This window comes from Cnephaeus nilssonii (assembly GCF_951640355.1).
Source record: "Cnephaeus nilssonii genome assembly, chromosome: X".
Classification (NCBI taxonomy): domain Eukaryota; kingdom Metazoa; phylum Chordata; class Mammalia; order Chiroptera; family Vespertilionidae; genus Cnephaeus; species Cnephaeus nilssonii.
The window spans coordinates 1,671,163-1,688,966 of NC_137071.1; the positions used below are offsets into that span (position 1 = coordinate 1,671,163).

General features: G+C 46.5%; 1 protein-coding gene across 1 annotated transcript in view; it reads left to right on the forward strand.

Annotated features, from left to right (window-relative positions):
- Window positions 1-2,717: 2,717 nt before the first annotated feature.
- Window positions 2,718-17,804, forward strand: part of FRMPD4 (FERM and PDZ domain containing 4) — a gene marked incomplete at both ends in the record, with an annotated part of 720,410 nt that continues 705,323 nt past the window's right edge. The window contains one exon of the mRNA XM_079764311.1: window positions 2,718-2,818. Within this exon, the coding sequence (XP_079620437.1) occupies window positions 2,724-2,818 (95 nt within the window). The remainder of the gene's footprint in view (window positions 2,819-17,804) is intronic.

Genomic DNA, 17,804 nt, shown 5'->3' on the forward strand with positions numbered 1-17,804 from the left:
TAGTGAGCAATTTGACAAATGTCAATGAACAGTTGGTATTTCCCACTTGAAATGAGACTCCAGCCCTAGCCCGTTTGGCTCAGTGGATAGAGCGTCCCGGGTTCGATTCCAGTCAAGGGCACGTACCTCGGTTGCAGGCTCCTCCTGGGCCCCGAGCCCTGGTCAGGGGCGTGCAGGAGGCAACCAATCGATGTGTTTCTCTCACATCGATGTTTCTATCTGTCTTTCCCTCTCCCTTCCACTCTCCCTAAAAATCAATGGAAAATTAGCCTCGGGTGAGGATTAAAAAGGAAAAGGTGACTCCGTTTTGACAACTGAAAATGACAACGCAAATGAGGCCTCTGGTTCCTCCACAGCCTTCACTGTTTACCTACTGCCTGTGTTTGGTATGATCCTCCCTCAAATGTAAATATCCCTTCCTCCTCTTGTGAAAAGTTTCAATAAGTAAACAAGCCCAGAACAGTGGTTTCAACCAGGGGGGATTCTGCCCCCCCCCCCCGGGGGGGTATTTGGCAATGTTTTTTTAGGTGGATTGGTACTCACATGGTACTTCACATGACCAATTTTAAGAAGCAAGCTGAAGGCAGATGACTGGATCAGAAAACTATGGTACATCTACACAATGGAATATTATGCTGCCATAAAAAAGGAAGGAATTCTTACCATTTGCAGCAACCTGGATGGAACTGGAGAACATTATGCTAAGTGAAATAAGCCAGTCAATGAAAGAAAAATACCACATGATCTCACTCATTTGTGGATAATAAAGAACATTATAAAGTGAGGAACAAAAAGATAGATACAGAGGCAGTAAAGCATCAAACAGACGGTCAAATTACAGCGGGAAGGTTAGGGAGAGGTGGGGGAGATAAGAGATAAACGAAAGGACTTGAATGCATGCATATAAGCATAACCAACGGATGCAAAACATTGGAAGGTGAGGGCATGTATGGGAGTGGGGGGGCAATGGTAAGATATGTTCACATATAATACCTTAATAAAATAATTTTTTTTTTTTAAAAAGAAGCAAGCTGACCACCTGCTTACCCCAGGATGGGTGGGCCCATAGCACCTGAAGGGGATATGCTTGCGTAGATAACTGGGCCCATTAAGTTGTTTGCTGCATGGGGTGTAGCTCTTAACAAGCACGTGCACCTGTGTTAGCCCGGGCCACGTGGCTACCTACAGCCCCAGGGCCTTGTGGGATCCACGGTCTACAGTCTTGCGGCCTCCCAGGACGCTCTGCTGTCTGTAAGTCCCCTTAAGGAACTCGTGGAACCCTAGAGTTGCCGTCCCTTCTGGTCTCTGGGCCCCAGGAAATTTTCCCAACGCGCCTGGGGAAATTGGTTGTCACAACTAGGGCGGTGCTGCAGGCGTTTAGTGAGTCGAGGCCTGGGTGTCACCCCCACACAGTGTCCAGCCGCCAATGCCAGTGATGCCGAGGGTGAGGAGCCGTGAGCCTGAGAAAAAGTCCCCCGTCTGTACCACTCGGCACAGGGTGCCCCGCGGGTCCCCTGCCTGTGTCCTGGGAAACGAGTGCTTTCTGGACCAGCATTTTCGCCCTGAGTTGAAATTGCTGGGGACGCGGGAGCATTGAAATTGGCAGCTTTCAAATACAGCAGTTTTAAGGTAGACACGTTAGGTCTCAAACCTGGAGGATAAACAAGAAACGGGGGGGGGGGGGGGGGGGGGGTGTGAAGTTGAGGGTCAACTAATGAACCAGGAGGTCACAGTTCCATTCTTCTATATCAGTGGTCGGCAAACTCATCAGCCAAATATCAACAGTACAACGATTGCAATTTCTTTGGAGAGCCACATTTTTTAAACTTAAACTTCTTCTAACGCCACTTCTTCCAAATAGACTCGCCCAGGCCGTGGTATTTTGTGGAAGAGCCACACTCGAGGGGCCAAAGAGCCTCATGTGGCTCTCGAGCCGCAGTTTGCCGACCACAATAGCGCATAGTGAGTTCGTAGACAGGGAGGGGCGAATACTCCTTTTCATCCGAGGCAAAGGCCTTCAGAAGGTACCACTCGACTCCCTGTGCACTGTCACGTCCATGCTAACTGCACTGGCGTGTCCCTGATTCGTAGGGGTCACACTATCAGAAATCTTGTTTCCTGGCTCATCAATGTATGTGCTTCATGCCAAACCTGATTGCTTCTTTTTAAAAAATATATTTTATTTAATTGAGTTTACAGAGAGGAAGGGAGAGGAATGGAGAGGTAGAAACATCAATGAGAGAGAAACATCAATCAGCTGCCTCCTACATGCCCCTCCCCACCCCCCCCACCCCCACCAGGGATGGAGCCCACAACCAAGGTACAGGCCCTTGATGGGTATCGAACCCGGGACTCTTCAGTCCGCAGGCTGACACTCTAGCCAAACCGGTTAGGACCATGATTGCTTTTTTGCTTTTTTTTTTCTTAAATGAGTAATCCGTGCATCTTTGCTCACGGTCAGGAAAAAAGTCCCTGTTAATAATTTACAAAAGACACAGCTACTCCTCTTTTGCATCTTCAAATCTCTCAAAGCACGTGACTGTCTAAGCGGATCTGGTTTCCGAGTAGCTGAGAGAGGAAATATAATTGGCCTCCCGGCCCGGTTCCTCCTCTCCTGCCGCTCACTCTTGTCTAGCAGGGATTTGTTAGGATGCGATCGTTCTGGTAAAAGAGTAAAGAACACGGGCCTTCCTCTCCGTCCTCAGGCTGTCTGGCTCCCTACCATGGACGAGGATCTCCAAGGAGAAACTTGGCAGCCCTTCTCCACCCCCTGGGGCTTTGGCAAGGCGGCAGCGGATGAAGGAGGACATGTGTGCCCGTGAGTAATAGCGGTCAAGTTCACCCGGCGGGGGTCTGGCTGTGTTTTGCGGTGTGATGAATTTCTCGGGACCGGGGTTGAAAGCCATGTCTCAGAATTAATACCAGAATGATGGCTTTGGTAGAAAAGTGACAAGATCCTGCTGAGGTTTGTCCGGGCAATTGTCATGTTTAGAAAGAAGATCGAGGGGGAGGCAGGAATATCCTGGAAAGGAAAAGGACAAAATCCTATGCTGATCTGGTGGTTGATTCCCTCAAGACTAAATGTCCCGAGGCACTTTTGGGGAAAGAGAAACTGATTTTAACTGCTTGTCCTTATGTCTGGTATTACAATGAGCTATAATTCCCAGTAAACTTTGGACTACACTTTTGGCAAGGGAAATTGATTTGCGCTGTGTTTATTTCCTTTTTTAAAAAATGGTATCTCCTCAGTGACCAATGGATGTGTAAAGGATGAAAAGTTTTGATTTCAAACAGAAAATGGGATGTTGGTTATGCAAATTGGGTTGCAGGATGTTCGATGGTCTTGATAAAGAAGTTTTGCTCCTTTGAGAAAAACCACAATTGTATAGAAAGCTCAGATCATTACTGAGTGGCTTATGGTTTATATAAATATCGGATTATTTTTTTTCTCGGGGTTGTCTAGGTTTCATAGGAGAACTTTGTCAGGAATGTGTACATTTGGGAAGGCTGATTGGAAAGTTTCCAGTCATTTGCTATTTAATGCTTTCTCATTAATCACTGACGCTGTGTATTATAAGCCGCTGAAGAATTCATGTAAATGCTATTCTTGCAGTAGGTTCTATGGTTATTGAGTGTTTAAGCACTGAAATAAGAACACTATGGAGGTCCATGTATAACGCAACTGCCACAAGTTACAAAAAGCTCTCCAGACGGATAAAATTCATGACCTTGACTTTTACTGCTTGGGACTTGGAGCCCCACATATTTTGTAGAGTTGTCATAATTTTCCGTGACTGTAATCACTTGGTGGAACTATTGGTTTTAAGACAGTTTTGAGAGTTGGTATGAGTACAGATAAACCTCTTTCTGTTATGTAGTCCTTGTGAGGAAAATACAGAAATGGATGCTGTCATTGTATGGTGCTGGAACACACAAAAGTCTGACATTGTGGAACTATGATCCCCCAAAATGGCTGCTTGTGACATAATTGTATTTATTTTTGGTGCACAGATTGCCCCCTGATTTCATGCTTGAAGGATGAAATGATTGTTTGGGCCGAGGGAAGTGATCATTAGAGACATAAGAGCCTGCGACTTGTGTGTCGTGCTTGCCTGGTCAATAACATAAAAAGAAATTCAACTCCAAGGGCTTGGGAGAGAGTAGGTAACAGAAGAGATATGAAGTATTTTAGATCAAAATACTAAAGGCAAACCACTGAATTTCAGTTTGATAGTTTCTTGGCCGTGGTTTTAACTCCAGCGAAAAGTCCAGTGTGTCCTGTTTTATTAGAATTAGTGCCCACCCCCCCCACCCCCCAAAAAAAAGCATTAGTGCCCCATACGCCTCTGAAGACTGGAGCTCTGTGTTATCCCTAGATATGCGTAGTCAAGAGATGATTCAGGTAGCATATTATTAATCTTATTTTTTATCTCTAAAATACTGTTTTATTTTATGACTCAACATAAAAGGAGCCGTTATTCCAACTTCAGCTTATATCTCCTGGAGGGAGCTCTCAAGTATAGAACTATGTAAACTTGCTTCCGGATTTCATGGACGGGGATCATTTTCCTAGATCATTTTCCTAGTCCAGTTTGTTCCACTGAGTCCCACTTGTGCTGCTGGCTTCACAGGAGTAGCGTCTCAAATCCTCAGTCTGGCCCAGCCGGCGTGGCTCAGTGGATAGAGCGTTGGCCTGAGGACTGAAGGGTCCCAAGTTCGATTTCAGTCAAGGGCAATTGCCCAGGTTGTGGGCTCGATCCCCAGTGTGCGGTGTGCAGGAGGCAGCTGACCAATGATTCTCTCTCATCATTGATGTTTCTATCTCTCTCTCCCTCTCCCTTCTATGAAATCAATAAAAATATATTTAACAAATAAAAATTAGATCTTTAGTCTGTCCTTCAATGGACAGTACAGGCTGCCCAGACTGGGGTCCCACACCACACCCCTCATTCATGTGCCTCATTGCTGACCTAAGGGGCTGTCAGTAGACTGATGTGAAGCGGAGAATGGTTCACTTTCCTGACATTTTATATTTTTAACTCGAAAAATGAAAGTGACTTGAGATTGTTTTTGCTGCTGATTAAAGAACAACTAACTGTTTCCTTTGCTCCGTAGAGCAGCCACACGGATGGTCAGGGCTATGGTTTCTGAACCAGCCTGACCTGGGTGTGCACCTTGGTGCCTTCCCCTATTGGCTGTGTGACTTTGGGAAAGTTTGTCAGCTTCATTAAACCTCAGTCCTCATGTCTGTAAAATGGGAATAATAACTACCTCTTGGGGTTGGAGCGGTGAATTACTATAGGAACAGCTCCTAAAACAGTGCCTGGCTCATCTACCGTATTTTCTGGCGTATAAGACGACTGGGCGTATAGAAGATTTTCCTGGGTTAAAAAGTCGTCTTATACGCCGGAAAATACGGTAATTATTCAATTACTGCTGGTGATTCTTCCTGTTAGTACTAGAAACAGTATTAATAGAGCCTTTCAAAAGCAGTCTTATTTGCTAGCCTTCAAGTTCACTTTAAGTTCGAGTGAAAATCATAGGTTATCAATCTTGTAGAAAGAGTCATTTGTTTAGAACTTGGGAGAAGGAGTGAGTACAGGAAGTTAGGAGGGAGCTTAATATGAAACTTCTTTGGTTTTAAACACAAAGCTTGGTAGAAAATATAATTAAAACATTGAGTTTTGCCTGGCCGGTGTGGCTCAGTAGTTGAGCATTGACCTATGAACCAGGAGGTCACAGTTCGATTCCAGTCAGGGCACATGCCTGGGTTGTGCGCTCGATCCCCAGTGTGGGGCGTGCAGGAGGCAGCCGATCCATGTTTCTCTCTCATCATTGATGTTTCTCTCTCTCTCTCTCCCTTCCTCTCTGAAATCAATAAAAATGTATTTTAAAAAAACAATGAGTTTTAAAACAGGAGTAAAAAAAATGTGGTGAGTTTGTTTCAGTTCCACAAATACTGAGAACCTACCAAGGTGCTAAGTGCTGGGGTGCAAAAATGAAAGTCAAGGCTACAATGAGATACCACACCACACCTACTGGAGAGGCAAAAATGAGAAATGCTGGCAATGCCAATGCTGGTGATACCAAGTGCTAGCGAGAACCCCCATACATCGCCAGGGTAGTGTACCAGCAAAATGCTGTAGCCACTTTGGACACCATTTAGTCATTTCCCATAAAACTGAATATACTGTGTATTTGCTGTAAAACTCGTATGATCCCACTCCTGGGTACTTACCCTAGAGCAGTGGTCAGCAAACAGCGGCTCGCGAGCCACATGCGGCTCTTTGGCCCCTTGAGTGTGGCTCTTCCACAAAATACCACTGCCTGGGCGAGTCTATTTGGAAGAAGTGGCGTTAGAAGAAGTTTAAGTTTAAAAAATGTGGCTCTCCAAAGAAATTTCAATCGTTGTCCTGTTGATATTTGGCTCTGTTGGCTGATGAGTTTGCCGATCACTGGCCTAGAGAAATGAAAACTCTGCCTTCAGAGGAACATCTTTCACAAAGGTTTATGGCAACTGCATTCAAAGTCTCCCCAGACCGGAAACAGCCCAGATAATCCTTTTCCATAGATGAATGGAAAAACAGCGTTAAACGTTTACAATGAAATACTACTCGGCAATAACAAGGAGCAAACTATCAATATACACAGCACTCGGGATGAATGTCAAAGGCATTATGCTGAGTGAAAGAAGCATGTTTCAAAAGGTTACATAGTATATATTCCATGTTTATGACATTCTGAAAAAGACAAAATGTACATACTGACTGACAGATCAATGGGTGCTAGGGGTGGGGGCGGGGTATGACAGGACCTCATGTAACAGAAGTATTCTGTGTCCTAATTTTGGTCATGGCTATAAAAATCTGTACATGTGATGACATTTATAAAACTATATATCAAAAAGTCAATTTTAGCCCTGGCTGGTGTGGCTCAGTGGATGAGTGTTGTCCTGTGCACCAAGAGGTCGCCGGTTCAATTCCCGGTCAGGGCACATGCCTGGGTTGCGGGCTCGATCCCCAGTGTGGGGTGTGCAGGAGGCAGCCGATCAATGATTCTCATCAGTGATGTTTCTCTCTCTCTCTCCCTCTCCCCTCCTCTCTCTCTAAACTCAATAAAAACATTTATTTTAAAAATGGTTAAAATCGGCCGTATCAGCCTGGCCTGCTTGGGGGTACTGGTATACATGACCTATCCAGTGAGGACCAGTGTCCTAGGGCCATGCAGACTGAGGTGTCAGTGTCCATTCTTTGTCTTCCAGCCTCTCTAAGGCAGGGGCCTCCAATAATAGATGAGGGGATCCATGAACTACTCCGTATGTAATGCAAATTCTTATCTGTTCAAGCATTTCTCTGGGGAAAAGGACCCATCACTTCTTTTTTTAAAATATATATATTTTATTGACTTTTTACAGAGAGGAAGGGAGAGGGACAGAGAGTTAGAAACATCAATCAGCTGCCTCCTGCACACCCCCTACTGGGGATATGCCCACAACCAAGGTACACGCCCTTGACCGGAATCGAACCTGGGGCCCTTGAGTACGCAGGCCGATGCTCTATCCACTGAGCCACACCAGTTAGGGCGACCCATCACTTCTTTTTCAGCTTCTCAAAGAGGCATGCGTCTCCTCCCCCCTAAGGGGGAAAAAAAAGGCTTAGAAATGCTGTCCAATACATTGTCTCTGTTCAGTAGACTTTATTCAATTAACTGAGGGCAAAAGCTATTTTTCCAAAGCTTTGAATATACACTCAAATAAAGCAAAATCTTATTGAGGCTCATCTATGCAATTGATTGTTCCTTCTGGACTTTCAGTAGCTGGGATGCATCTGTGGGCAAACACTTATAAAAGCAAGGTGCCCTGGGAGCTGGCTGCCCTAGAGAGCGCTTGACTCTGCAGGCATGCGCAAACCCTCCAGGAATCAGATTTGTTAGTTTCTCTTTTCTTCCCAAACAAATCAAGAAAGGTTTATCCAGCCCTAGCCAGTTTGGCTCAATGGATAGAGTGTCGGCCTGCGGACTGAAAGGTCCTGGGTTTGATTCCGGTCAAGGGCACATGCCCATGTTGCTCGCTTGATCCTGAGGTGGCGGGGGGCGTGCAGGAGGCAGCCGATTAATGATTCTCTCTCATCATTGATGTTTCTTTCTCCCTCTCCCTTTAAAAAAATGTACCGTATTTTCCGGTGTATAAGACGACTTTTTAACCCAGGAAAATCTTCTCAAAAGTCAGGGGTCGTCTTGTACATCAGGTGTCATCTTATAGGGCGGGTATATCCCAAACTCTATATTTTAACTGGAAAAGTTTGGGGTCGTCTTATACGCCCAGTCGTCTTATACGCTGGAAAATATGGTATTTTTTTTTAAAAAAGATATCCAGGAGTAATCAGTGCTTGAAACCCCACCAATTTGTGCTCCTTTGTCACAGTTTTCCTCCACATGCACCCCTATTTTCTGAAGATTTTTTTTTAGATGACAATTAGGGAGTCTTCTACTGCCTCAATAAAGGAGATTTCTAGAAGGAAATGGATGAGAAACACACTGGAATTTTAGAGAGGAGATCAGGTTAGTTCTGGTTACAAAGCACAGACAAACCCAGTGCTTTGACATGCAAACAGATCTGTCAGGCCGGTCAGCGTGCACTTGAAGGACCCTTCTAGAACAAGGCTGTGCTCTGCCCTTTAAAAGCTCCCTCTGAGGTAGAGATGGTTATCCTGCACTGCAGATCCTTGCTGACAGGGTTGAACACAATCTCCCCAGGGGACTGCCGCTAATGGGTTGGAAGTTGGCTGTCTTTAATATGTTTGCCCCGGGACTACCATCTTCCCTCCCCAACACACAACTCGAACCCCTAAAGTGGGAACGCACACCTGCGCACACACAGCCAGCGCTTTTTTGTTGTTTAATTTTGTTGCTTATCCTATTTTCAATATTTTAAAATATATTTTATTGATTTTTTTACAGAGAGGAAGGGAGTGGGATAGAGAGTTAGAAACATCGATGAGAGAGAAACATTGATCAGCTGCCTCCTGCGCACCTCCTATGGAATTCTGGTCAAGGGCATGTACCTCCGTTGCAGGCTTCAGGGCGAGTGCAGGAGGCAACCAACTGATGTTTCTCTCTGTCTTTCCCTCTCTCTTCCACTCTCTAAAAATCAATAGAAAATGCCCTCAGGTGAGGATTTTAAAAAAAGGTGTCGAAAAACAAACATAAATAATAAAATAAATTTTAAAAAATATTTTTAGCCCAGCCGGCGTGGCTCAGTGGTTGAGAATCAACCTATGAACCGGGAGGTCATGGTTCCATTCCCGGTCAGGGCACATACCAAGGTTGCAGGCTCAATCCTCAGTGTGGGATGTGCAGGAGGCAGCCGATCCATGGTTCTCTCTCATCATTGATGTTTCTCTCTCTCTCTCTCTCTCCCTCTCCCTTTCTCTCTGGAATCAATATAAATATATTTTAAATTTTTTTTCAATTACAGTTGATACACAATATATTAGTTTCAGGTATACAACCTAGTGATTAGACATTTGTATAACCTACGATGCGATCACACCAATAAGTCTACACCATGCATAGTTATTACAACATTGCCTATATTCCCTGTGCTCTGCTTCACATCCCCATCACTGTTTCGAAAACTGGCAATTTGTACTTGTCAATCTCTTCACCTTTTATTGAGGGGTAATTATTATAATTTCCTTTTTAAACTATTTTTTATTGATCTCAGAGAGGAAGGGAGAAGGAGAGAGAGAAACATCAATGATGAGAGAGAATCATGGATCGACTGCCTCCTGCACGCCCCACATTGGAGATTGAGCCCGCAACCCCAGCATGTGCCCTTGACCGGAATCGAGCCCATGACCCTTCAGTCCCCAGGCTGATGCTCTATCCACTGAACCAAGTCAGCTTGGGTTGTAATTTCCATTTTACAAAAGAGGAACCTGCTGCTCAGAAGCCTACAGTCAGACATGGACCGGAGTTCAAACCTAGGGTTTTCTGACTCCACTCTCCATGCTCCTAATGATGGGACCGTGGGCACTGGCAGCTGCCACATGGCAGCAGGGAAGGCATCTAATGTGAGGAAGGGATGGTTCGAGGGGAGCCCTCGCGTGTGGCTGGCTTGGGGGAGCCGTCACTCCGCTCCTGATGCCTCGCACTCCTACCTTGCTGACGTGGTGAGGCTGGCATGGGCCTGTGGCAGATGGCACGGCCCTGCTCTGCCCTGTGTGTGCTGCTCCCCGTTCCTGGGCGCACAGCTGCCTGACACAGGCCTTGCCAGCTGGGCAGCCCCCTCTTGAGGTGTCTTCAGGGCTGTTGCTCGGAGAGAGCAGTCCAGCATTTGCTCTGCTTCTCCTTCCGGACACATCGCCCCTCCACTCCTCGGGCCTGCCTCCGGAGCAGAGAGCGCCCTGTGGGTTCTCCCTGGGAGCCAGCGCGGAAAGGCGGCTCCCTCCCTGCTGTTCTCTTCCCAGGAGAGAGAGGAAGGGATGAAGTGAGAGGGGCAAGTGCCAGCAAGGGCCCTCCTCTTCCTGGACCCCGAAGCCATGGGAATGGGGGGCAAGAAAGAAAGCTCCAGAACCCTCCACACTGGAATAGAGAGAACAAGAAGTGTGTTTGCTTTCGTCCCGTCAGCACTGAAGGCCAGCCCTGGGTCGGTGAACAGTGGACAGCTAGCCCTGGATGTACAGGATTAGCTGGCTCAGACCCCGCTGTTGCCCCCCCTGGAGGAAAATCTCGGCGCCATCCCTTTCTTTGGGTGAATGACTTGATCTCCATAAGCCTTAGGTTCTCATCTGGAACCTGGAAGTGACCATTTTATCTCCTTGTTCGGTGGTTGTGAGGAATAAGTGGTAACATACATGTAAAGGGGTTACATAGCCCAATGACTGACTTTAATACATATATGATAAATGTGATTTAATAATGTTAAAGTTTTCATGAGGGTAGTAATTGCGTCTTGTCTGCTGTTGTATTCCCAACTCCCAGAACGGTTTCTGGCACATAGTAGGTACTCATTATTTGATGAATGAATACATTATTTGATGATTGAACACATTCTATAATACTCTAAGTTATTTTTGTGCTTGAGCCGAGGACTCAGTGGCTTTAGGTGTAGAGTTGAGCACTTACATGTGTGTATGTGTGTGTGTGATTGTGTGCATGTATAGAGGAGGTGTGTATGTATATTGTGGGGATAGACCGATTTTTCAGATGCCGCTCAGTTGGTCAGAAATGATACTGCCTTTTTTTTTTCTGGAGCTGGCTAACTACGCACCCACCCACCCCCACCCCACCCCCCGCCTGCCTGCCTCTCTCTCTCTCTCTCTCTCTCTCTCTCTCTCGTTCTTACTTTGGCTTTGGTGTAAAAATCCAGCCTCAGAGCATATCTGAAAGCATCGCTTTTATGCTTGGAGTAGAGCAGAAAAGAATAACCTGGAGAGAGGCCCGAGGTCTTTGCCAAGTGAAATCGTACAGCCTTTTTGCTCTAAAGATGGTCTTTCAACAATGCCCTTGCTTTTGTTGTAACTCAAACCGAGCTCCAGGACAGCCCCCCACCTCCTGCTCGGGCCTGATGGAGGCCTTGAGGCTCTAACAACGACCTGCCCCTTGGCTTCTACATGTGTTGGAAGGAAGAAGGATGAGCGAAGGACACGTGTGCACCCGGATCCAGCCAGAGGCACGCACAAGCATCCACTGTGCAGAGAATGGAGTTACTCTGTTCAGTAATTAAGTCCTGAGATGGCCCTCACCAGTTTGGCTCAGTGGCTAGAGCATCAGCCGGCGGACTGAAGGGTCCCAGGTTCGATTCCCATCAAGGGCACGTACCTTGGTTGCAGGTTCCCCGGCCCTGGTTGGGGTGCGCGTGCGAGACAGCCAATCAATGTGTCTCTCTCACATCGTTGTTTCTCTCTGTTTCTCCCTCTCCCACTCTCTCTAAAAATCAATGAAAACATATCCTCGGGTAAGACGGAGGGGACTCTTCAGACTTAAAGAATGAAAGAAGTGCCCTACCCTGGGTCCAGGTGAAGCTGAATCCCGAGTCCGGGTGAGGCCGTGTGCCCCTGGATCCGGGTGAGGCTGGGTCCCGGGTCCAGGTGAGGCCGCGCGCACCTGGGTCCAGGTGAGGCCACGCGCCCCTGGGTCCGGGTGAGGCCGTGCCTCTGGGTCCGGCCGAGACCAAACCAGAGAGAGTCGGACCTGCATTACCACCATTTGTCCATCATCCAGAGCTGAAAAGTCAGTGCCGACATGTACACATAAGGAACTGGTGGACATTGAAATTGGGTCTCAAAAGAACTGTTGGTCCAGAAAGAAACTTACTACAGACTGATTCATTTGCCTGTCAGCATAACTATTATTGCTCGTCTCACATTCAGTTCTTATAAGTATGTTTCTAGTGACACATGATCTTGCTCATCTAGGGGAAATGATGAACAACATAGACTGATGAACAAGAACAGAACCAGAAACAAGGAGGCATCGATCGGACTATCAGGCCTCAGAGGGAGGATAGGGGAGTGTGGGGGGAGGGGGGAGAGATCAACCAAAGGACTTGTGTGCATAAATACGAGCCTAACCAATGGTTAAGATCAACAGGGGGTTGGGGCATCCGTGGGGAGGGGTGTGGGATGGGAATGGGGGGATGAGGACAAATATGTGACACCTTAATCAATAAAAAAATTAAAAAAAAAAGAAGAAAGAAAGAAGTGCCCTAACCGGTTTGGCTCAGTGGATAGAGCGTCGGCCTGCAGACTAAAGGGTCACAGGTTCGATTCCGGTCAAGGGCATGTACCTTGGTTGCAGGCACATCCCCAGTGGGAGGTGTGCAGGAGGCAGCTGATCGATGTTTCTCTCTCATCGATGTTTCTAACTCTTTATCCCTCTCCCTTCCTCTCTGAAAAAAAAAACAAAATATATATTTTTAAAAAAAGAATAAAAGAAGACTAATCTTGCATTTCCTAGGGCCCCCCTGCTTTGGGTCAGAGACTGGGGGAGCCCAACAGGGGCCTGGGCAAAGGTTGCTCCCCTGTCCCTCAGGTCTCGTGTTGTTCTGAAGGGATGATTTTAGAGCAAGAAGTGGGAATGCAGTACGTTTCAGAAACAAAGCTGGGGTGGGCCTCGGGCCTGGGACTAGCTTCAGAATCCATGAGAGCTTTCTCAATGTACACGCCTCTGGATCTCAGAAGTGGGAGCAAAATTCCTGAAGGTTCTTCCAGGTTGGTTTGTTTCCTGTGTTCTTAAATAAATAGCCCTGGTCACTTTAGAATAATTTCAGATTTACAAAATGGTTGCCAAGGTAGCCCAGAGAGTCCCCCCGCAGCCCTCACCCGCTTCCTCCCATTGTTAACATCTTATATTTTCTTGCTATGTTGGTATATTTCTATGAATTACACTCCCGACTTGATTTGGATTTCACCAGGTTTTCTACCATTCACTTTTTGTTCGAGAATCTCATCCAAGGTACCGCACTGAATTTCATTGTCTTGTCTCCCGAGACTATTCTGGGCTGTGACAGTTTCTCTGTCTTGCCTTGTTTTCTGTGACCTTGACAGTCGGGAGGAATGCTGGCCAGGAGTCTAGCCAAAGTTTCCAGTTGATTCTGATTCTGAAGGGCACCGCTGTTAGAAGCTGCTTCCTGTGTAGGTGCTTGAGCTTGCGTTTTCTTTTGTATATATTTTCCCTGAGTTCTTAAAGGTTTTATTAAGATTTCTTACTGCCTGTCAAGTTATCTGTGACATTTTGTTGATAAATAATCCTATGTTTGGCTAGGGATGAAAATACGTTTTGGCTACAATATAAGCCAGGGGTCCTCAAACTTTTTAAACAGGGGGCCAGTTCACTGTCCCTCAGACCGTTGGAGGGCCGGACTATAGTTTAAAAAAAACTATGAACAAATTCCTATGCACACTGCACGTATCTTATTTTGAAGTAAAAAAACAAAGCGGCAAAAACACCCGCATGTGGCCCGTGGGCCGTAGTTTGAGGACGCCTGATATAAGCTAATGTAAAGTTGAAACTGAGACTTGACCAAGTCAAAATGCGTTATATGCACAAGCACTTTTGTATGAAAAATCTTTTTTTTAATATATTTTATTGATTTTTTTACAGAGAGGAGGGAGAGGGATAGAGTTAGAAACATCGATGAGAGAGAAACATCAATCAGCTGCCTCCTGCACACTCCCTACTGGGTATGTGCCCCCAACCAAGGTATATGCCCTTGACCGGAACCAAACCTGGGACCCTTGAATCTACAGGCCGACGCTCTATCCACTGAGCCAAACTGGTTAGGGCTGTATGAAAATCTTTGACTAAATAAACTATTAGGGCTTTAAAAGGACCATAATCACACTTATTGAGTGTTAACTACGAGCAAGGTACTGTCCTCAGTGAGCGAGGTATGGGAAGGCATTTACCCTGTGATGGCTTTCACTGTGTCAGCCCGGCTAGGCCCAACTACAGCCCAAGAAATGAGAACTCAACGGACCAGAGAGATTCCCAGATGGTTGTTTTGGACAAGATGATTCTTGCTCTTGCTTGTACAACAGATTCCAAAAACAGTTTCTTTGTTTTTTTTATTATATTTTTATTGAATTCAGAGAGGAAGGGAGAGAAAAAGAGAGATAGAAACATCAATGATGAGAGAGAATCATTGATCAGCTGCCTCCTGCAAGCCCCATATTGGGGATCGAGCTCGCAACCCAGGCATGTGCCCTGACCTGGAAATTGAACTGTGACCTCCTGGTTCATAGGTCGACGCTCAGCCACTGAGCCACGCTGGCCAGGCTATAGGCATTTTAAAAGTCACTATTTATATTTGCACCTGAATGTCTTTCTCAGTGTTTTTTTCCCCTCTAATCAAGCCACCCTTCCACATTAGAGGACTTGCAAGAGCTCAAGGCTCCTTCCCTTCAAAGGGTCTGTCCCTTATTGATGTTCTTTGATGCGGTTTCTCAGTTGCAGGCTGTGGCCATTGAGCTCTGAATGGCTTCCCCTGTGTAATTGCACAGACGCCCTCCTGAGTTCTGCGGGCAGCGTGGTCCCCGTAACCCAGTTGGCTTTCCTGAATCTCGGAGGCATGTGGATTTGTAAGAAGAGAATTCAAACTCGACTCTATTAGTTGCGTTCTCCTGCAGCGTGCCTTCCTTATCTCTCCAGCACCTGGTGCTTGTAAAGGCCAAGGTGAGCGAGTCCCTGCTTAGTTCATGTCAAGTGGCCAGCAGGAGGGAAGCGTGCTCGGGCTGGGCCCTGACACAGCAGGGCTACTGAGCTGCTCCCTCCAGGGCATGGAAACAGGTGCTTCTTGAGCGGGAAGGTGCCCCCCAGAGGCCTGGGCATCTTGTTAAAATGTAGATGCTGGCCCTGGCCAAGTAGCTCAGGTGGTGAGAGCACTGTCCTGATGCGCCAAGGTTGCTGGTTCGATCCCCATCAGGGCACATACAAGAGTGAACCAGCCCTAGCTGGCTTGGCTCAGTGGATAGAGCATTGGCCTGCAGACTGAAGGGTCCCAGGTTCGATTCCAGTCAAGGGCACATGCCTGGGTTGCAGGCTCGATCCCCAGTAGCAACCCTAGGAGGCAACCAATCAATGATTCTCTAGGAGGCAACCAATCAATGATTCTCTCTCATCATTGATGTTTCTCTCTCTCTCTCTTCTCCTTCCTCTCTCTGAAATCAATAAAAATATTTTTTAAAAAAAGAGTGAACCAACCGAAACCGGTTTGGCTCAATGGATAGAGCATCGGTCTGCGGACTGAAAGGTCCCTGGTTCGATTCCGGTCAAGGGTATGTACCTTGGTTGCAGGCACATCCCCAGTGGGGGGTGCAGGAGGTAGCTGATTGATGTTTCTCTCTCATCGATGTTTCTAACTCTCTATCTCTCTCCCTTCCTCTCTGTAAAAAATCAATAAAATATATATATTTTTTAAAAGTGAACCAGTGAGCCCTAGCCGGTTGGGCTCAGTGGATAGGCTGACACTCTATCCACTGAGCCAGACCAGCGAGGCCATCTGTGAATTTTAGGCAGAGAGTGGCGTGACCTGACTGCTGTATTGAGAATAGACTTTAAGGGGCAAGGGCTGGCAGGCAGGTGACTCCACCAAGTGGTCTGTTCCCAATGTCTTCTCAGATGTGTTGTGTATAGATGGCTCTATACCCTGTGATTCACAGCCAAGGATACCCTCCTCTTTTTCCGTTTCTTCTCCTCTCAAATATCCTTCCATCTGAAATACACCCCAGAGCCTTGCTCCCCAAGTGTGGTCCCTGGACCAGCACATCAGCCCCCCTGGGAGGAGCCTCAGACATGCCCGTCAGCGATCCAGGTGAGAGACTGTGGGAGAGTCAGACAGAACGGAAGCTCCGGAGGTGGAAAGAAGAAGCCAGGTTCTGGAACTTCTTTGAAAGTGGAGCCAACAGGATTTCCTGACCCATTGGAGAGGATATAAATTCTGGGAACATCAGTGAGTGAGTGAGTGAAGGATGTTTCCCAGGTTGGAGCCCAAGTCCATGGACAGATGGAGTTGCCTTGGAGAGGGGAAACACTGCTCTGGGTAGACAGGTTGAAAGGTTGTTCGACAACCCATCCATTCTGCAGTGAACATGACACCTGACTTCTTAACGGCAGACCTACTTTTGTGTAATAGCTTCATAAACACTACAAAATGGCTTTTCCATCAAAGAAAATTTGAAGAGACATTGCGAATTGCGGGAAGTCTGAACTAGAAATCCATAGGGCATTTGTGTGATGTTAACAGCTAATGGCGGTAGGGTCTGCATTCCTCTCTGTGGCACCCTGATTTCTCATGCCTAAAATGCACGTGCGTCATTGAGAATGTATCTGCTTCCTTTCAGGATGTGGCTGGAGACGGTAACAGAGGGATGTTGCAGAAAAATGTGTTAGTGCAGAGGAAAATGGCTTAAGAGTGTATTGGAGACTCAAACCCGGCATCGATCCTAATCTTATTTCCACTTGCTGTGGCTCAAGGGTGATGGTGACTCTTTACAGCTGACACTGTGCTGCCAACCTCCCCTTTTATGTATTTGTTTGGTTTTTGTTTTTTAAAATATATTTGTATTGATTTCAGAGAGGAAGGGAGAGGGAGAGAGAGATAGAAACATCAATGATGAGAGAGAACCTTTGATCAGCTGCCTCCTGCATGCCCCACACTGGGGATCGATCCTGCAACCCGGGCATATGCCCTGACCAGGAATCAAACTGTGGCCTCCTGGTTCACAGGTTGATGCTCAACCACTGAGCCACGTCAGTTGGGCCTATATTTGTTTGTTTGTTTGTTTTTGTCAGTCCATTGACATCCTCCTCTTCCTTCTCATGAGAGCTAAGGATTAAAGTTGAAATGATAGATACTAATGATTATTTAGCCATGGTCACTGAGGGACCCAATAATACTTTCGTTTTTATGAGGAGTTTTGAACATAAGTGCACATTCACTTAAATCAGTGGTCCTCAACCTTCCTAATGCCGCGACCCTTTAATACAGTTCCTCATGTTGTGGTGACCCCCAACCATAAAATTATTTTCGTTGCTACTTCATAACTGTCATTTTGCTACTGTTGTGAATCGTAATGTAAATATCTGTGTTTTCCGATGGTCTTAGACTCTACAGCAGCGGTTAGAGCCCACAGGTTGAGAACCGCTAGCAGGGTCGCCTAAGACCATCGGAAAACACAGATATTTACATTACGATTCATTAACAGTAGCAAAATGACAGTTATGAAGTAGCAACGAAAATAACTTTATGGTTGGGGGTCACCACAACATGAGGAGCTGTATTAAAGGGTCGCGGCATTAGA